At 40.9% G+C, this 21,549-nt stretch overlaps 1 protein-coding gene across 9 annotated transcripts in view; it reads left to right on the top strand.

The window, feature by feature from the left end:
- ZNF141 (zinc finger protein 141) overlaps positions 1-13,106 on the top strand; it is a 46,315-nt gene extending 33,209 nt beyond the window's left edge. For 3 of the 9 annotated variants that reach the window (XM_054682627.1, XM_054682628.2, XM_063807749.1), the window contains one exon: positions 1,801-13,106. In XM_054682627.1, the coding sequence (XP_054538602.1) occupies positions 1,801-2,999 (1,199 nt within the window). In that variant the 3' untranslated portion in view covers positions 3,000-13,106. The remainder of the gene's footprint in view (positions 1-1,800) is intronic. The other 6 variants (XR_008547390.2, XR_008547393.2, XR_008547392.2 and 3 more) reach the window with 6 other exon arrangements.
- Positions 13,107-21,549: the final 8,443 nt, after the last annotated feature.

Consider the following 21,549-nt stretch of genomic DNA (forward strand, 5'->3'; position numbering starts at 1 on the left):
ACTACAGGTGCCCACCACCACGCCCAGCTAATTTTTTTTGTATTTTTAGTAGAGACAGGGTTTCACCGTGTTAGCCAGGATGGTCTCACTCTCCTGACTTCCTGATCCACCAGCCTCGGCCTCTCAAAGTGCTGGGATTACAGGCATGAGCCACCATGCCTGGCCACATCTTTTTTTAACTTTTGAAAATTTCTCAGGCATTATTTTTGTATTTTTCACCTCCATGTTTTTTATATTTTTAATGTTTTCATTTATATATATATATATTTTAATTATATTTAGTTTTGTTACCATTTAGCTCATTGAGTTTTATTCAGGTCAAATTTTAAAACTTTGTACATCTTCATTTTTAATTTTTGTTCTGGAATTTTTTTTTTTTTTTTTTGAGATGGAGTCTCATTCTGTCACCCAGGCTGGAGTGCAATGGCACAATCTTGGCTCACTGCAACCTCCACCTCCCGGGTTCAAGCAATTCTCCTGCCTCAGCCTTCCGAGTAGCTGGGACTACAGGCATGTGCCACCATGCCCAGCACATTTTTGTAGTTTTAGTAGAGACAGAGTTTCACCATTTGGGCCAGGATGTTTTCGATCTCTTGACCTCATGATCTGCCCGCCTTGGCCTCCCAAAGTGCTGGGATTACAGGCATGAGCCACCATGCCTTGCCTTTTGTGATAATTTGTGTGTGTGTGTGTGTCAGAGTCTCGCTCTGTCTCCCAGGCTGGAGTGCAGTGGCATGATCTCGGCTCACTGCAAGCTTTGCCTCCTGTGTTTACGCCATTCTCCTGCCTCAGCCTCCCGCATAGCTGGGACTACAGGCACCCATCACCACGTCTGGCTAGTTTTTTTGTATTTTTAGTAGGGACGGTGTTTCACCATGTTAGCCAAGATGGTCTCTATCTCCTGACCTCGTGATCCACCCGCCTCAGCCTCCCAAAGTGCTGGGATTACAGGTGTGAGCCACCATGCCCGTTCCCTTTTCTGAAAATTTTTAAATTGTTGGACCGTGTTGTTCTAATATTTTGTATACATTGTAATGTTTGGTTGTTATTTGTACATTAACAAAAAGCTATTTGTCACAATCTTTACAATGTAGCTTTTTCCTGACATAGTCTGAAACCAATTGTCCTTGATAGAGATTATGGTAACCTCTCATACATGTTCTAAGGATGTGTCCTCTCTGGAATTTTGTGTTTATTTTTCAGTTAAAAGGGTTTGTTCATGTTTCTTCTTAACAGTCTCTAATCACTTGTTCTACCTGTTGCCTGTATTTAGCACTGCAGTCTGCTCCTGAAACATTTACATTTGCTTTCAGCAGACCCAATCCGTCCTCCCAAAGTGTATCACCATTTCTATCAGCACTCTGTGGTATTGGAGACAGAAACCAGGTTTTGTAAAGACACTCAAAAGTCAGAAGTAAGGATATGTGTATCAGTATTTTTCTTCTCTTTAAAGGAAGAAGCCAGGAGTTGATACTTCACTCCTAATGGCACAGTGCTATATTGGGGAGGAGGAAGAGCTGTTGGTGGGTAAATGTAACAAACATTCCTTCCTGTTCTATGTGGCTCTTGGCATTTTGCTTACCTGAGGCATTGCATACAATTAACTCATTTATAGATTTCACAGAAAGGTGTCTTTGTTAGTATATGTTTGCTACATGTATATGTCTGTGAAGAAGTTATGGCCTGTGGGATTTTGTTATGCCATCTTACTAATGTATTTTGAATAATTTCATAAGATTTGTAAAGTATATTTATATGAATCTACTAAGTGGGATAATTTGTAATTTTTATTTCTTTCAGCTGTGTGTTCTCATTTCACCCAAGACCATTGGCCAGTGCAGGGCATAGAAGATTCATTCCACAAACTTATACTGAGAAGATATGAGAAATGTGGACATGATAATTTACAATTAAGAAAAGGCTGTAAAAGTTTGAATGAGTGTAAGTTGCAGAAAGGAGGTTATAATGAATTTAATGAATGCTTGTCAACTACCCAGAGCAAAATATTTCAGTGTAAAGCAAGTGTCAAAGTTGTTAGTAAATTTTCAAATTCAAACAAACGTAAGACAAGACATACTGGAGAGAAACACTTTAAAGAATGTGGCAAATCATTTCAGAAGTTTTCACACCTAACTCAACATAAGGTAATTCATTCTGGAGAGAAACCCTACACTTGTGAAGAATGTGGCAAAGCCTTTAAATGGTCTTTAATATTTAATGAACATAAGAGAATTCATACTGGAGAGAAACCTTTTACTTGTGAAGAATGTGGCAGCATCTTTACCACATCCTCACACTTTGCTAAGCATAAAATAATTCATACTGGAGAAAAACCCTATAAATGTGAAGAATGTGGCAAAGCCTTTAATAGGTTCACAACCCTTACTAAACATAAGAGAATTCATGCTGGAGAGAAACCCATCACATGTGAAGAATGTAGGAAAATCTTTACCTCATCCTCAAACTTTGCCAAACATAAGCGAATTCATACTGGAGAGAAACCCTACAAATGTGAAGAATGTGGCAAAGCCTTTAATAGGTCCACAACCCTTACTAAACATAAGAGAATTCATACTGGAGAGAAACCCTACACATGTGAAGAATGTGGCAAAGCTTTTAGACAGTCCTCAAAACTGAATGAACATAAGAAAGTTCATTCTGGAGAGCGGCCCTACAAATGTGATGAATGTGGCAAAGCCTTTGGACGGTCCAGGGTCCTGAATGAACATAAAAAAATTCATACTGGAGAGAAACCCTACAAATGTGAAGAATGTGGCAAAGCCTTTAGACGGTCCACAGATCGGAGTCAACATAAGAAAATTCATAGTGCAGATAAACCCTACAAATGTAAAGAATGTGACAAAGCCTTTAAACAATTTTCGCTCCTGAGTCAACATAAGAAAATTCATACTGTAGATAAACCCTACAAATGTAAAGATTGTGACAAAGCCTTTAAACGGTTCTCACACCTGAATAAACATAAGAAAATTCATACTTGAGAGAAATCCTACAAATGTAAAGAATGTGGCAAACCTTTGGATGATCCACAAACCTTAATGAACATGAGAAAATTTATACTGTAGAGAAACCCTGGAAATGTGAAGAACGTGGCAAAGTTCTTTACCTCATTCTCAAACCTTGATAAACATAAGAGAATTCATACCGGAGAGAAACTGTACAAATGTGAAGAATGTGGCAAAGCCTGTGAATGGTCCACAAACCTGAATGAGCAGAAGAAAATTATTACTGGAGATAAACCCTGCAAATGTAAAGAATGTAACAAAACCTTTAAACAGCCCTCACCGATGAATAAACATAAGAAAAATCATGCTGGAGGGAAGCCCTACACATGTGGCAGAATGTGGCAAAGCATTTAATTGGTCCTCAATGCTTAATAAATATAATTCATGCTGGAGAGAAACTTCACATGTGAACAGTGTGGCAAAGCCTTTAAATGATCCTCAACCCTTAATGAACGTAAGTGAATTCATGCTGGAGCAAAATGCTTCACATGCGAAGAATGTGGCACAGTCTTTACCACATCCTCAAACTTTGTTAAACATAAGAGAATTTATACCAGAGAGAAACCCTACACATGTAAAGAATGTGGCAAAGCCTTTAATAGGTTCTCAACCCTTACTGTACACAAGATAATTCATTCTGGGGAAAAAAATGCTACAAACGTGAAAAACGTGGCAGAGCCTTCAGACCATCCACAAACCTTTATGAAAATTCATATTTGAGAGTAGAAGATTCATTCCACAAACTTATATTGAGAAGATATGAAAGATGAATATAAGAAAATTCATCCTAGATATAAAACCATAGAAATGTAAAGGATGTGACAAAACCTTTAAGCCATACTCCAGGCTTCTTAAACATATGAGAACTCATACTGGAGGAAAGTCTTACAAATGTGAAGAATGTGGCAGTCTTTAAATCTTCCTCAGTCTTTTCTAATCATAAGATAATTCACACTGAAGAGAAACTGCAAACGTGGAAAGTGTGACAAAGCTTGCAACCACACTCAATCTATTCTAAATATAAGAGAAATGATATTGGTGAGAAGCCACAAAAATATGAAAAATGCGGCAAAGGCTTCAAATGCTTGTCACATCTTACTGTATATATATAATTCCTACTGAAGAAATCCCCTGGAAATGCAAAAAATGTGGCAGAATTTTTACCAATGCTCATCTTTTTGCACATGATATCCTTTATATTCGAGAAAAGTTGTAGAAATATAAAAAAATTTAGAAAAGTCATATCTACTCACATTTTACTAACTAGCAATGTTCATACTTAATAAAAACATTATAAATCTAATTTCTGTTGAAAGACTTCAGAAAATATAGGCCTTTAAAGTGAAGAAGAGTATTCTTAAGACAAACAATACAAATATAAAGAGGGTTGTAGTACCTGTACTTCTCTCATGGATTTTGTTGTACACATTTTATAATAGGGGAAAACACTGAAGGAGACTTTATTCAACATCAGAAAATTTATATTGGAGAGAAATCCTACAAATGTAATAAATGTGGAAAAACATTTGTTCAAAAACTGCAGCTTAAACAGTTTACACTAGAAAATATTTTGTAGATGCAGTAAATGTGAAGAAATATTTAAAAAGAAGAGTATGTAAACATCAGAGGATTTACAGTAGAAAGAACTAAGGAACTAACACTTTAGACACTGCAGTAAATCAGAGTATTAAGTATTAAAAAAATCCAAAGTTGAACCTATTAGAGAATTTCTTTGTATATAAGTTGAAAAGAAGATTTTTGAAGAGATACTACATTTAAAGTATATTTTTTCACTTGAAAAAAGTATAGATTTTTTGAAAAGCATATAATAGTTAATTCAACTCAAATTATTTCATACTGTTTCAACATTCCTGTTTATGTGAAAGCATGTGATGAATTGTTGCTGCATCAGAGATAAGAGAGATTCTTTTTCATTAGGTGGGCATTATTCATGAATTTTTACAAGAAAGAGTGAGGACAGAAATGAAAGATCCATGATGAAAATCTAGCAGAGAGGCTTTTTTGTAGTTGACAATATTGAGTGATGCATGAGGTAGGTGTTCAGAGTAATATTCTTCTGCATTATAGTGAGAGAAAATCTGTTTTAGTAGTAAATTGTTTTACCAATTATACATTTATGTAATAAAATACAGTAAATTTTAAAATTATTTTAAGATTATGTGGGAACATAATTTTTTAACTAAACAAAATTTTTAACGTGTTGAAATAATTGTTGCTTGAATGAAGTGTCATTATGCCACCAACTTAAACCTATCCCACCTTACTCAATGGTGTAGGTAAAAGATGGTAACAATGGTAACATAGTTGAATGACATTTTTAGTATTCTCTTTTTCCAGTGGCTTTAAATAGCAAATACATTGAAGAATATCATTCCCATATGTTGCATTTTCACTCTTGTTATTTTCCAAAATTTTTGTGGGTACATAGTATGCATATTTATCTATGGCATATATGGGTTATTTTCTTATACAGGCATACAACACGTAATATACCAGAGTAAATGAGTTATTCATCACCTCAAGCATTCATCCTTTGTATTACACACAATCCAATTATACACTTTAATTATTTCTAAATGTACAATTATGATTGTAGTATTATATCAGTATAATTATAATTCATACATTTATGCATCCTGAATACTTTTAAAAAATGTTTTACATTTCTCTTTGAACATGTGGCATCTTTTCCTGCAAACTTATACAAACTTTAGTTCCATTTACATGAAGTTAAGTATGTAAATGTGTTGCTGTAAAGATAAACCTTAGGTGTAAGAAAATTATAGAGCAAGCAATTGTGTTTATGTGAGTTTGTACCTGTTTTCCAAAGAAAATAGCAATATTAGAACAAAGAAGATTATGTTAATACCATGGATAATTTACTGGAAATCTAGAAGCCTGAAACATTCTATATTTTCTTCTTTTTATTTAATGACTCTAGAATCTAATGGATTGTCGTTGAGAATCTCCCCATACAAACTCCTTGTTTTTATTTGTCTGGTGCTCATGCTAGAGCTATAATTTCTTTGATTCTCTTTTTTGTTTTCACTTCATGAAGTGTTTATTATGTGAGCTGGTCAGAAATTATAAGAATGATTTTTATAAAATGTAGTGAATGTAAAATTTTTAGATGTAATTTCATAATATATGTATTAAGTTATTTTAGTTAGAACATTTCATTTTGTTGTTTTAATTTAAGAACCCTATATAAGCTGTTTTCTTTAGTTATTGTTCCTTTCAGTTTTTATAATTGACATAAATGAGTTTATTTTGCCAATTTGTTCAGGTAAGTACTTGGAAAACTTTGTCAGTCATGGGGATGTTTTGATCTATTATTGTAGTGAACAAACAAAGTTCTGGGTGTGTAATAGATGCTTCATAATTAGCCATAAATATTCCTGGAGTTAGTTTCTAGCTCCAAGTAAGAGATTGAAAATAATCTGTGGCGAACAAATGGCATTAATTGTGCATGTGGAGAGGACGTCTGTTCTCAGGCTGCAGAACCAACTCATTATGAATGTAAAGAGGATTTCTTTTCTTATTTTCTAATTATCTTTAGTTTTGTGATATCTTTATGATTTATCCCCAGCTATGTATGCCTCAGAGCCTTTCTTCATTTTTGCGTTATGGCTAGTTTGTCACTGTTCTCTTCATTCCATGTAATTTCACATGGACTTTAGGTTAACTGGGGTGTTTGAGGTTATTTATAGGTTATCAGTGCAACATTTAGATCACTTGAGATAAGAGTAATTCACTATCAACAGGTAAGAGGATTAAGTCAGTTGGCATTGTTTTTCTGTGTTTGTAAAAGAAAAATTGTATGAGATTCTATCACAAAGTGTGTAAAATGTAACAAAAGTTAGAATAAGTAAAGCATTAATATAAGTGGGTTGTATATTGTACCACCATATGAAGAAACATCAGAATTTTGAAATTTCTTAAGAGGAAATATATCTTAGAAATAAAATTTTTAGGCCAGGTGGCGGTGGTTCACACCTGTAATCCCACCACTTTGGGAGGCCGAGATGGGTGGGTCATGAAGTCAAGAGAGCAAGATCATCCTGGCAAACATGGTGAAACCCCATCTCTACTAAAAATACAAAAATTAGCAGGGCGTGGTGGCATGTGCCTGTAGTCCCAGCTACTCGGGAAGCTGAGGCAGGAGAATCGCTTGAACCCAGGATGCAGAGGTTGCAGTGAGCTGATGTTGCGCCACTGCAGTGCAGCCTGCCAACAGAGTAAGACCCGTCTCAACAACAACAACAAAAAAGAAGAAAATTTTTAGGAGACAATGGTAAGTGAAGAATTTTACATTTAATTTTCTGTGACATAGCAAAACATTTTTCCATACAAAATCTTCTATTTATTTATTTATTTTAGATGGAGCCCCACTCTGTCACCAGGCTGGAGTGCAGTGGTGCAATCTCAGCTCACTGCAACCTCCGCCTCCCAGGTTCAAGTGATTCTCCTGCCTCAGCCTCCTGAGTTAACTGGGACTACAATCACCTGCCACCACGCCCAGTTAATTTTTATATTTTTAGTAGAGATGGGGTTTCACCATGTTGGCCAGGATGGTCTCGATCTTTTGACCTCATGATCTGCCTGCCTTGGCCTCCTGAAGTACTGGGATTACAGGCATGAGCCACCGTGCCTGGCCAGAATATTATATCTTTGAGTGTGAATGTTAAATGGTGGAAAAACAATAGAATGATCTCTGTAGATTCAAAATCTGCACTGATCTTTTTTGTCCAGATTCATATTACAATCTTGAGGAATTTCTCATAATTCTTTGTTTTAGTGGATGCATTTCATGGGCTACAGTTTTCATTTTTACTCACCTAACTTTATCCAAGTCCTTGGTCACCTTCTCTGGAAAAAATTTGAAGATTATGGCAGCTGTTGAATTCAAACAGTTTCTCAGTGATTTTTTTTTTTTTTTTTTTTTTTTTTTTTTTTTTGAGATGGAGTCTTGCTCTGTCGCCCAGGCTGGAGTGCAGTGGCACAATCTCAGCTCATTGCAACCTCCACCTCCCGGGTTCAAGCAATTCTCCTGCCTCAGCCTCCCGAGTAGCTGGGATTACAGGTGCCCACCACCACACCCAGCTAATTTTTGTATTTTTAATAGAGATGAGGTTTCACTGTGTTGGCCAGGCTGGTCTCGAGCTCCTGTCCTCGTGATCCACGCACGTCAGCCTCCCAAAGTGCTGGGATTACCGGTGTGTGCCACTGTGCCCAGCCTCTCAGTGATTTTTGATGCAAATTCATTTACTGTGTTCACGAAGTGGCCAATTTTGGGACCTTTAGCATCCCTTGCCCTTTTAGTGTCTTACATATGTATGATTACCATCAGCACTAGAAATTCCAGGTACTTCAAGCTTAAAAGTAAGAGCTCTAGAGTGTATTGTCTTGTATTATATATTGTTCTGGGTCTAAGCCATGCTAGTAAATATTAGAGTTCCTATGATTATTTTCTTCTTTATTTTATTTTTGAGACGGAGTCTCACTCTGTCGCCAGGCTGGAGTACAGTGGTGCGATCTCAGCTCACTGCAACCTCCACCTCTCAGGTTCAGGCGATTCTCCTGCCTCAGCCTCCTTATTAGCTGGCATTACAGGTGTGCACCACCATGCCTGGCTAATTTTTATATTGTTAGTAGAGATGCGGTTTGACTATGTTGGCCAGGCTGGTCTCAAACTCCTGACCCTGTGATCCTGCCACCTTGGCCTCCCAAAGTTCTGGAATTACAGGCGTGAGCCACTGCGCCCAGCCTCTATGGTTAATATATTACAAAAACAGCACAAAAACTATATATTTTTTATAATACTCAAGTTGTTTGACAAAGATACTCATCATTTGCAACATTATTCTGTAATTTTTAAAATATATTTGTTAATTGACAGATAAAATATCCTGTAGAATATGGTGTTTTGTAGTATATATACGTTGTCAAAAGCTTAATTCTAGCTGCTTAACAAATACTTCACCACACATAATTACTTTTGGGATAAGAGCTCATAACATTGACTGTGTTAGCATTTTCCAAAAATACATTATTTTTAACTGTAGTCACCATGCTGTACAATAGATTTCTTGAATTTATTCCTCCTAGGCAACTATGTGTTATTTTACAGACATGTCTCCAGATGCCCCTTTCTTGTAAATACCCAAGCATCTGGTAACCAGCATTCTACTCTCTGGCTTATTTCACTTAGCATAGTGTCTCCCACATTTATCCACATTGTTTCAAATGAAAAGATTTCCTCCCTTTTAACGTTGAATTGTATTTCCTTGTGTATACCACGTTTTTGGAAAAATACATTCATTTCTTGGTTGAAAAACTCACGTGATGAGAAGATATTTCTGTATTAAAGCATGTATTGGAATTCAGTATATACATGTTTTAGTAATAGTTGATTTCTACCAAATGCTAACCATAATACTGTATATGTGTTAATAAATTTTATTTTCGGCCAGGCGTGGTGGCTCACACCTGTAATCCCAGCACTTTGGGAGCCCAAGGCAGGTGGATCATGAGGTCAGGAGTTTGAGACCAGCCTTGCCAACATGGTGAAACCCCGTCTCTACTAAAAATATAAAAAGTAGCTGGGTGTGGTGTCAGGCGCCTGTAATCCCAGCTACTCAAGAGGTTGAGGCAGGAGAATCAGTTGAACCTGGGAGGTGGAGATTGCAGTGAGCCGAGATCACGCCATTGCACTCCAGCCTGGGTGACAAGAGCAAAACTCCATCCCCCCTGCCCAAAAAAAAATTAATTTTCACAGAAAATTAATAGCATAGGTATTATTATCCTCATTTTACAGAGAAAGAAACAGCCATAGAGAAAAATGACTTGCTCACAACACAGGCAACTTTGACTCTAGAGATAACACTTATTACAGTAAAATCCCTCTTCAGACAGAAAATACATGATTATCTTAAGCACATTCTTAATAAAAATTTAACAAAAATTGTTAAATGTTGTCATATATGTGTGTGCAAAACGTATAAAATATACAGAAAAGAGAAATACTTCCTGTATTTAAACCATATAAACTCTAGAATTGCCCTTCGATACTGACGTACTTGGGAACAGCTTTCCTTTCAACTGTCCTTCACCACCCCTTTAGCAATTCAGAATATTTATAGCATAATTTTTACCTATACCTGTAGTCAGTAAATGCTGTAATGTAATTAAATGTTATTTACTACAAACTCACATAGTACATTATGACTTTATTACTGTTATAATACAAATTTATTTCTTGAGTTAAATATTTGACTCTATTAGTTTAGTTTCCTTTGTGCCTATTTCTCAGTTTTGCCTAAATGCTACCAATTATCTTACACTGGCTCCCCAAATAGGTTTTTACTTGTTTATAAAACTTTAAATTTATCTCTAGGAACCTCAGCCGAGCAGTCAGAACTCACAGCTCTGACCAAACCCCTAGAACTAAGAAAGAACTAAAAAGTTACTATTTAATACAGACTTCAAATGTGCTTTTTTTTTTTTTTTTTGAGACGTTGTCTTGCTCTGTCGCCCAGGCTGGAGTGCAGTGGTGCGATCTCGGCTCACTGCAACCTCCGCCTCCTGGGTTCACACAATTTGCCTGCCTCAGCCTCCTGAGTAGCTGGGACTAACAGGTGTGCTCCACCATGCCTGAAAAATTTTTGTATTTTTAGTAGAGACGGGGTTTCACCATGTTGGCCAGGCTGGTCTCAAACTCCTGACCTTAAGTGATCCACCCAGTCAGCCTCCCAAAGTGCTGGGATTACAGGCGTGAGCCACCATGCCCTCAAATATGCTTTCTTAGTACTCCACATTTATGCAGCCATCTGGAAAGAAAGGAGACTTTTGACAACAGAGAATACCCCTATTAAATATGGGTCACAGATTTTTACCCTAGTCCAGCCTATCCACCTACCACAGAAAGTAGCTGTAGTTCATTGCTGGGGCCACCGGAAGGGTCAAGATGAAATTCCTCAGAGAAACAGGAGGGCTGACCAAGCAGCTAGGGCCACCACCATCTCTGGGATTTTTTTTTTTTTTTTTTTTTTTTGAGACGGAGTCTCACTCTCGCCCAGGCTGGAGTGCAGTGGCTCGATCTCGGCTCACTGCAAGCTCCACCTCCCAGGTTCACGCCATTCTCCTGCCTCAGCCTCCCAAGTAGCTGGGACTACAGGCACCTGCTACCATGCCCGGCTAATTTTTTTGTATTTTTAGTAGAGACGGGGTTTCACCATGTTAGCCAACATGGTCTTGATTTCCTGACCTCGTGATCCGCCTGCCTCGGCCTACCAAAGTGCTGGGATTACAGGCATGAGCCACCGCGCCCGGCCTTAGTTGTGTGTGATTTCTATGTGTGCTCTAGGCACTTGCCCTATAGCTGCTCCTAAATGTGAGGTCTTAGAAAACATCTTGTCCCTTCGAAGCATACTCTGCTGGTTGGCTAAATTGCACTGGGAAAAAATAGCAGCAGCCCTATTGCTATGTCACTTGCCTGCAGAGCAAAAGTTGATTCAGGAACAGTAATTTGACTTTGTCTATATTAAAAATCATAAATAGTCAACAAATACAAAAAATGCAAAGAATTTGTAGGTATGATTAGTGCATTATAGGTGTTTTCAAATTTCTCCTATGATAAATTAAAAATGTAATGTTGGGCATTAATTTCCTAAACCCAATGCTCAGCAATTTTCTCAAATTGTTTACAGGTTTTCTAAGAGACTTCAGAACCATTCCCTGGAGTGAATTATTTCCAATGGTGAAGAGTAATGGATGGATGGCATGAGATTCTCAAAAAAATCTTGCTCCTATTTCAGAAGTGTCACTCCAGCCCCTTGAAGGTCCAGGAAACCTGGCTGAGTAGTGTGGTCTATGGAGGTGCATGGGCTTCAGAATCAGGCCAACGTTGATCCTGAGTCCCAGCCAGCTGCTTAGTAGCTGTGGGATAGTTATACAAGACACATCTGCAAGAAAAGTCATGATAAAATTGATTGCAAAAACAGCAATTTGAAAATTTTCTTATTGTATTCATGTCCTTGGAAATGGCTTTTATAGTCGTTCCTATCAAGAGACAGATTCTGTTTCCCAAACCTTGAACCTCTCTTGACTTATCTGCACTGGCACAGGGTGCCAGTTTGGGGCCCAGGTTTAAAGGTCCTAAATGCTTCTGTTATCTTTTTCAGAATTCTTCCATCTCTATGACAACAAGCCCATTTTAGCTTTGTGGAGAATAGCATCTGAGAAAAGCCAAAGTGCCTCAATTTACAGACAGCTCACTCACAGAAGCAGAGCCACCTAATTCACCAGCATCTAACCACTCACACCTGAAGGAGCCAAACTGAGCCCAGAAGAATGGCCCGGCTGAGCCCAGCCTAAATTTCTAACCAGCTCAATCCTGAGCTAGTATGTTTCGGGATTGTTATGCAGTTATAAGTTAGTAATATATACACCCATTAAAGACAGGATCTCAGGACAGATTGATTACAAATAACCTGCAAATGCTTGGCACCCTGTAAGTATTGATTTTCTTTTTTCCTTTATTTAAAGTTAGATTTGTTGTAAGATGATATTGAGTTACACAGAAGTTAGGCAGGAGAATAGGGTTTGGAGGCAGGGAACTTAAGGCCAATTCGTGCTGACTTCCTACAAGAAAAAACACCAAGGTCTGGGAGCAGGGAACCTAAAGCCAGTTAACGTGAACTTCCTACATCTAAACCAAAAGGAAAAACCTCATCTACACCCGAGTAGCAAAGGATCGAAGGCGACTGTCGCTACAACCCTCCCCCTTGTACCAGTTCTCTGATAGAAAAGGAGAGTGCCTTGGAGTGGCCGTGGGCCAAGCACAGGCCATGCCTTCATCTGCATGGGGTACCAATTCGCCTCAACCTTTGATTAGCCAAGGACCAAATCCTTCATTCAGATAAGGGGTAGCTGATAGGAACCTCAAAAGGAGTACTTAAAACCCAGAAAACATTGTAACCGGGTCCTTGGGCGGCTTGCTGGGGCTCACACCCACCCTGTAGAGTGCTTTCTCACTTTAATAAAATCTTGCTTTTGCTGTTCCCTTCCTGTTTTTCATTCCTTTGTGTGCTTTGTTCAATTTTTTTTGTTCGAAATGTCAAGGACCTGGACAATTCACACTCACGGCCTTCCTTCTGGGAACAGAAGTGCAGGTATATGTGGATGCATGTGATTGGTACTTAAACTCACACAGTGCCCCATACCACAGGAGAAAAACACACAGTTACAGCCTGGCAATTAGGTCCAAAGATAAATAGCAAAACAAGAAGTTTGCCTTTAATCTATTCCCTCCACATCTAAACTCTGGAGGGCAAGGCTGTGAGGAGATCTGAAGACATGGTGCTCTCTCTTCCTGTGGACCCATCATTCCTTGTTTACCATCTGATATTTGAAAAGAAGAGGAACCCCTGAGAAAGGAGGCAGAGGCTGGTTAGGAAGATAGGGAGGGAAGGTCTCGGGAGATGAAAAACACCCACGGGACCACACCTGCACCACCCATGTAGCTAGCAGGAAGAAATGTGGTTAAGAACTTCCTCTTATGCCAGGGTGTTGATCAGAAGAGACTGTCCCACTTAGGCCCAGGTGTAATGAATCAACCTAAATGTCATTAACTTGACCCAGCTCCTTATAATGTTACTAACATAACATAAATATTTTGGTTTTAGCTTCACTCTTTCCACCTGCTGTCGGTTTTGCTTGGGCACTCATGGGTAATAACCAAGATGGAGTCACTGTGGTCAACTCCAGGCATGCACAGATACAACACCCTTAGCGGGGAAATTTAACCCTCCCATTTGGGCAGAACCCACAGAAGACTTCCTCGTTCTTGCCACATAAAAGACCCAGAACTCAGCCCCATTTCTGGCAACCTGCTTTCATGTCCCCTTTCTGCTGAGAGCTTTCCTTTTGCTTAATAAATCCTATTCTGCTTTATTCACTCTCTGATGTCCGTGTGCCTTATTCTTCCTGGCCGTGGAACGAGAGTCCACACCTGGCTGAACTGAGGATACCACGACACCGGCACCAAACCGCAACTGGGAGACCGTGGTCTTCACGTGGACACTCTCAGCTTGCAGCCCCTGCTCTCTCTAGAGGCACTGTCCCACCCACCCTTGAGCCTGAGGAGAACAGTTGGTAGAGAGGCTGTTCCCTCACAGCAGAAAAGAAGTGTTCAGGCCCTCACTTCCCTGAGGGAAGAGAGCCCTCATGGCTGCACTCAGTGTGGCTGCCACCTGCCATATGTAGCTACTGGGTACCTGGAATATGGCTGGTTTGAGGTAAAATGTGCTGGAAACATAAAATACACAATGAGTTTAGAAGAATGAGGTCAGAAATATACCTTATTTCTAATTATATATTGATCACATATTAAAACAATATTTGGGGTTTAAATTTTTTATTTTATTTATTTATTTATTTTGAGATGGAGTCTTGCTCTGTCACCAGGCTGGAGTGCGGTGGCACGATCTTGGATCACTGCAACCTCCGCCTCCCGGGTTCAAGCAATTTTCCTGCCTCAGCCTTCCCAGTAGATGGGACTACAGGCACAGGCCACCATGCCTAGCTAATTTTTTGTATTTTAGTAGAGACGGAGTTTCACCAGTTTGGCCATGATGGTCTCGATCACCTGACCACGTGATCCACATCAGCTTCCTAAAGTGCTGGGATTACAGCCGTGAGCCACTGGGCCCGGATACAATAGGTTAAAATTATCACAAACAATTTCACTTGCTTCTTTTTCTTAGTTTTGATGTGGCTAATAAAAAATTGAAAATTCACAAATAGCTAACATTTTATTTTTTAGAGGTTCGCTTTCCTCTTCAAATCTCGGGTATCCTACTCAAAAGACCACAGGCCAGAAAAGTTACGATATCTAAAATATTAAAATAATTATATTGTTTCCATTTGTGAACAAGTGTGTGTCTGTGTGCGTGCGCGCGCGCGCGTGCGTGCACAAGGTTAAAAATGAACCATGTGCAGAGCCAGGCCTAGCACAGAGAGAAAGCCCTGACTCTAAGTGCCTGGAGGCACGAGTCTGTCACTCTTGCCTCAATTAGTATACTGTGTTTTCGCAATTTCTGTCACTCAAAGCCTGAGGGCGTGAAGCTTGGAGCCCTATCCAATCAGGCCGCTGGACTGAGAACTGCCCAATCAGGGAATGCAGCCGGAGAGGCGAGGGCGGCATCCGGGATCTGGCGCGGCTTTTGCCTTTCGCTCCAGCCTGAGCTCGGTTAGGGCCTCGCCGCCCTGCTTCCACCCCTCAGGGAGGCCTCCGTGATTCGGCCTCAGCCTCCGTCGCTCTGTGACCTGTGGGTATTGGATGATTCCTAGCTGAGACTCCGCCACACCCCTGAAGTGGGGAAATGGTGAGTGTGTGGGGCAGGTCCTCCCGAGGCGACTGGGGAGGCCTCATCAGAACCGACGGGAAATGGCGGCGGCGGGACCGAGTCTGTGAAGAGAGTCCCCTCTGCCGCCGCTCAGCCCTCGGGCCTCAGTCCCCTCCGGTGAGGGACTCTGGTTTCTGCCGGTTCCCGCAGGGTGGCTCTGGCCCAGCCTGCAGCCCTCCTTGTGCAGCTCTGCCCCCGCAGCCGCGCACCTTCCCTGGGCCGTGGGGTGAGGAGGAGCTCATCTGGAAGACGCCGACGCGGCGTGCGCAGTGGGCGCGTGGGAGCAGCTGTGGTCTGGGGGTCCCGTCCCTACTTGACCCTGTTCGGAATGATGTCAAGGCCCCATCAAAACATAGAGTTCATGTGAGCAAACGGGGACTCATTAATGGGACAGGGCCGACCATGGCTCGTGGTTTGGGGGCTGCTGGCGGGTCTTGAAGGAAAGGCTTTTGTGAGGTGTGTGAGGAAGCGACGCAAATCACCCGCCCGCTCCCACTTTCCCACCAGTCCCCTTGCCCTGTGCACCTCCTCCGCGTGGCTGTTCCGGAGTCGCATCTTTTAGAATATGCTAGTGTGGGCGCGCACAGCGCTTCGCTGAGTTCTGTGAGTAGTTCTGCCACATTGCTGAACTTGAGGGTGTGGGCGCCCCTGGTTTGTAGACAGGTGTTCAGAAATGAAGACGGGTGTCCAGAGGCAGGGACCGGTGCCTGCAGGGGGGCAACTGCGAGAAGAGCGCTGAGCTTGTGGGGTCTGCGCTGACTCTGGGTGGTGTCTTTAGTGAGTTGCTGGACACCGCTTTGGGGTTGGAGCATTGACTGGTGTTGAGCAAACTCCTCACGTTTTCTGTCAGAAGAAAGACAGGGCTGAGCCTGGGCTGGAGGGAGTTGCATGGTGTCTGCGGGAGGCGTGACTGGGTTTTGCACATGCGCAGTCCTGCTGGGCACTGTCCTGTTCCTCCAGATCTCCTGCGAGGGAGAGAGGGGACTGGAAACTTAGAGGAAAGGAGTTCTGAGAAACATTCTTCCTCACACCATGCTGCCAGCCCCCACCCAATGCTAACCCACTCCTGAGCCCACCCACTGGGCATTGGCATGGCCACACTCCTTCCAGGATAGGTTTCTACCCTGAGAAATTGTGCCCAATGGCAGCTTTGCTCCTACAGTTTTCTCCCAAGAACACACAAAGTGCCCAGAAGACTCCTGGCTCATCTCAACCCCAGATGTGTAGCAGGAATCTGCTTTCTTCACCACCCAGTCTTCTAGACCACCTGATCCTAATCTCCTCTGCCCTTATGGACTCAGGAATCAGTCAGAGTGTAGCCCTGCGTCGGCCTGCACTTGTAGTACAAACCAGTGCTTTAGTCAGTCCTGCCTTGCCCCCACCCAAGGCTCTTGATGGCACCTTCCTCTCTTCTGCTCTTTCCTTCCCCACAAATCCTCTTTCCTGTGTTCACAGTGTGCCCAAGTCCATCCCTCAGGTGCCTACAAGAATTCAGACGTTAGTAAGTTCAAGACCATGCCTTTAGAACAGGCTGTTGTAGGACCAAATACAAATTAGAAGCTTAATGCTTTCTCTTTAGAGTGTGGGAAGAATTTTTGCTCTTCTCCCTTTTCTTAAAGCATTTAATTTGAAAACTTTTATATTTAAATATTTTCTCTGCTTCTTTGAAAAATATATAAATCATTTTTATCAGTTAACTAGGTCATTTGTCTTTTTCGACTGAAAATTGTCTTTATCTAGGATCTGGAAACTATTGTCTTGAAATGTAAATCGCAAGAGTCTATACACCCTATGCCACAGTTTTTGTAGGAAAGTAGGGGGCTGCCTTCAGCAGGTACCTGGCTCAACATTTCAAAACTACGTCTTACCATGAAGATGTGGGAAGTTTTTTTGTTGCTGTTGAATGTTACCAATTAGAAAACCCTGCTGGGACTACAGGCGCCCAGGTGACCTCTCAAATTACTAGGTGACATAAACTGTGTATGACAAATGGTGCTGTCATGTCTTGTACTTGAGAACTAATTACGGTGATGTTCTTTCTGTATTTGCAATCTATTAGTTGATTGCCTGTGATGCATATCATAGTTTGGTATAATTAAATAACAGAACATTTTCTTGCTGTTCTGTTATTGTGGAGAGTATTTTAGGATTAGAGATGATTTTGCTTTTAGTTATAGTTACCACACTGTTCAGAATTACCAGATTTATACATAAAGTGCCCACTAGGCCTCACTTGAGAGAAAACCTTTTTTCTAAGGATTCCAGTCACAATCCACAATTTTGTGGCAAAGTGCACAAAGTGTAGCAAAGTGCTCCTCAAAGCTGCAAAAAAAAAACAGCCGGGTGCAGTGGCTCACACCTTTAATCCCAGCACTTTGGGAGGCTGAGGTGGCCAGATCACGAGGTCAGGAGATTGAGACCATCCTGGCTAACACCGTGAAACCCTGCCTCTACTAAAAATACAAAAAATTAGCTGGGCGTGGTGGCAGGCACCTGTAGTCTCAGCTACAGGGGAGGCTGAGACAGGAGAATGGCATGAACCCGGGAGGCGGAGACTGCAGTGAGCCAAGGTCACGAGACTGCACTCCAGCCTGGGCAAGTGCTGGTGAGAGTGAGACACCATCTCAAAAAAAAAAAAAAACTCTCTATTTGGGATCTCTATTTGGGAACAGTCACTTCTAAAGCAGTTAGACTAGATTTCTACAAAAATAACTTCTCAGGACAGCAATCAGTTATTCCATTTCTTTTAGCGCTCCTGGCATCTTCAGATCTGACACTGGTTCAGACATCATGGGGTCCATAAACCCAACCAGGATCACATAAGTGCATTAATTAAACCAGAGAACTTCAATTCTCTCTCTTCTCCCCTTGCCCAAATGCCCACAAATGTGCATAGCTTACCAGCCTTCCAAGACCTAAATGTGCAGTTCCAAATTCTAAATTAATATCCTGGGATTTGAGAAAAAAACGGCACTTTTGTCTGAGAAATACAAGTTCTTTTAATTATCAGACCCAGAGATTTGTTAAAATGAGACCGCAGTCCTACTTTTCCCCGCGTTGAACTATTTATTTTTTGAAATTCCTTGCTATTGCTACCAGTGGCTATAAATTAACCTAATAATACCACAATGGACACTATAATGCACACCCTATGGCTTAACAATATATATAGCCAGACACTAACCAGTGTTACTTCTATAAACCAATAGGAATGTCTGAGAACTTTCTATCAGTCTCCTCTCTGCCTTCTTTTTTGCCTTTAAAAATACACTTGTAACTGCTTCTAATTGGAGTGTATGTTCAGGGCAGCTTTATACTCCAGGCTTGCAGTCTTCAAGCTTTGGCCCAAATAAACTCTCTAGTTATGTTTACCCCAGCTTTTTCCTTTTAGGTCAAAATATTCTTCAGAATGTGTTGAAGGAGCCTCCATGAGAGGATCTCTCTGGTTTTACTCTGTTTGCTGTAATCCCCAAGAATGCAGAGGCACATTGATTCTGAGAGGAGAGACCCTCTCATATTGTTTTATATTGTTTTATACTCAGTAAAAACAACAAGGAAGTAAAATCAAAGACAGGCAGCCCGGCGCCAGGCCTGGGCCTGCCTGGCCTAAACCCAGTAGTTAAAAATCAACTTATGAATTAGAAGCCGATGTTATTCATAGATTCCAGACATTGTATAGAAGAACATTGTGAAACTCCCTGCCCTGTTCTGTTTCTTCCTGATCACCGGTGCATGCAGCCCCTGTCACATACCCCTTGCTTGCTCAAATCAATCACGACCCTTTCATGTGAAATCTTTGGTGTTGTGAACCCTTAAAAGGGACAGAAATTGTGCACTCAGGAAGCTCGGATTTTGAGACAGTAGCTGGCTGATGCTCCCAGCTGAATAAAGCCCTTCCTTCTACAACTCGGTGTCCGAGAGATTTTGTCTGTGGCTCGTCCTGCTACAATTCCACCTAGAATCTGCACATAAAAGCTGGCTTCTGCCTAGGATTCACAAGATAGTGCCAGACTTTGGGTTGAAGACATACAGAAAACTCACAGAAGGCATTTTCTGCCTCATGAGAGGTCAACATAGACATCTTAAACCACACTTTCAGAGTGGAGCCCTTTGAGTTTTCCAGGTCTTGTCTAGTCACCTGGTACAACTATGTGAGAGGCTTCTGGTGTGAACAGAATCCTGTGGCAGAATCTGTAAGTGTAAATAAGCACCTTAGCAGTGGGAGGTCAGGTCCGCAAAATATCCAGAGCCATAATCACAACCATAATCACTAGTCTGCCATCCTGTATACTGGGGTACTGGAGTACTTTTATCTTTCCTCTTGTCTCAGAGTTAGCTGATCAGGGACAGTGCATATGACATCTGGATCCAGGATCTGCAGCTCTACCAGGGCAGTTCTGTTTTCCGTTTGCACTCCACAAAGTCAGCCTGAGTCTCTCCTGCCTGGATCACTATGGGGGCTTCAGCCCAGGGTCACTGAGGACACTCTCACCAGCATCAGTGAGTTATTTGAGACATTTGAGGATGTCCTGTGCAGACTGGGGTCAGTCTGACAACAAAGTCTAATTCTGGTTCCATTTTCAGAGAAAGAGAAATGACTTATCCAGGGTTTGTTCCTCCCCTCACAGAAAGAATCTCCTTGGTTCATAACAGATAAGAGTTGTTCCAGTTTTTTTGGTTCTTTGGTGAAAATGAGGTGATCTAGAGACTCAAACTGATCAATAAGTAATTGCTTCTATTTCTTATGGTAATTAGAAAAAGAAATGAACCAGTCATGGTCCCTACCATCAAGTAACTTGCAGTCTGGAGCACAAAGATGGAAACTGTATGGGAGACTTAAGCTTCATTTGGGTTACTTTTATTGTTTTGTGAGTTTTGATGCCTCCACCTGAAGGGCTATTCGTGGACTGAAGAGAATTTGTTGTTGTTATTATTATTATTTGTATTGTTTTTAGCTTGTGAATAATAAGTATTTGGCTCTTAATATAATTGGTCTAGAAAAAATAAGGATTTTGATTAAGTTCCTTCTTACTGTATGTTGTAATATAGACAGGGAAGTGGCGAAAGTAGATTAAAATCACACAAACTCTGGGAATAAAATCTCTCTTGGTCAGGCTTAGAAAAAACAAAACTGAAAACACTTAATGGCCTAGAGAGCAGAAGCCTAGGGCCCACTTTCTGTCCCAACTCTGCCCAGATCCACCCTCTGCTGAATCTTGTCCAGGTCTGACCCCACACTGAAATCTCTCACAGAACTGCTTAGAGGAGATAAGAGTTTGGGGTGGCTACTCCTACTGCCACTCCAGAGCTGGTGCTTCCAATTTCCTGAAACAGAAAAGCAGATAAATGGGGAAAAGCAATATACTTTTGTGCCTTAAATTCTTTTTTATAAAATTAAAACCAGTGTTTCTAGAGACATCTCATCCAGCAATCTGTTCTCCAGCCCTATAGTTTTAGTGTTTGTTTTTCTTTACAATTTTCAAAGTAAATACAAATACAAAAATAAAAAATTCCTCTGAATTGCACTTAACACTTTCTTTCTGTTTCTCTCCCATCTATCTATATTGAACTATTCTATACATTTTTTTAAAAATCAGTCATAGGAAAACAAGAAGAAATAGAAATGCCGGGCCCTGCATTTAAATCCTGGGAATTATGGGACACTTACTACCCACCTCCCAGCATGTTATGAGAATTAACACACATAATGTGAGCTTCCCAGCAGAGGGCTCTGTGACATACTCCTGCACACATAGTACATGCTCCATAAAGATCACATTAATGCATGTGCACATGTTTTTCAAATGCAGACTTACTCAGACATTGCCACCATCTCCAGCCTCTGTAACCTTTGAAGGGCCTGCAGAGAATGCCATGTTTCAGGATGATGATTGGTAGTCTTGTCTTCAGGTGAAAAGTATTTGTGTTGGGATAAGGGACCCTGTGTGCTGTGCCTGCTTTCTCTAGCTGAGTGTTACTATAATGAATCTAGCGGGAGGAATATCAGCATTAACAGGAGACTTGCTATAAGAAGCTGTGTAATTCATGGACCCTTTTCAAACCTCCAGAATTTTGTTACTTACAGTAAGGCTTAGAAT

This window comes from Pan troglodytes, chromosome 3 (genome assembly GCF_028858775.2).
Source record: "Pan troglodytes isolate AG18354 chromosome 3, NHGRI_mPanTro3-v2.0_pri, whole genome shotgun sequence".
Taxonomy (NCBI): Eukaryota; Metazoa; Chordata; class Mammalia; order Primates; family Hominidae; genus Pan; species Pan troglodytes.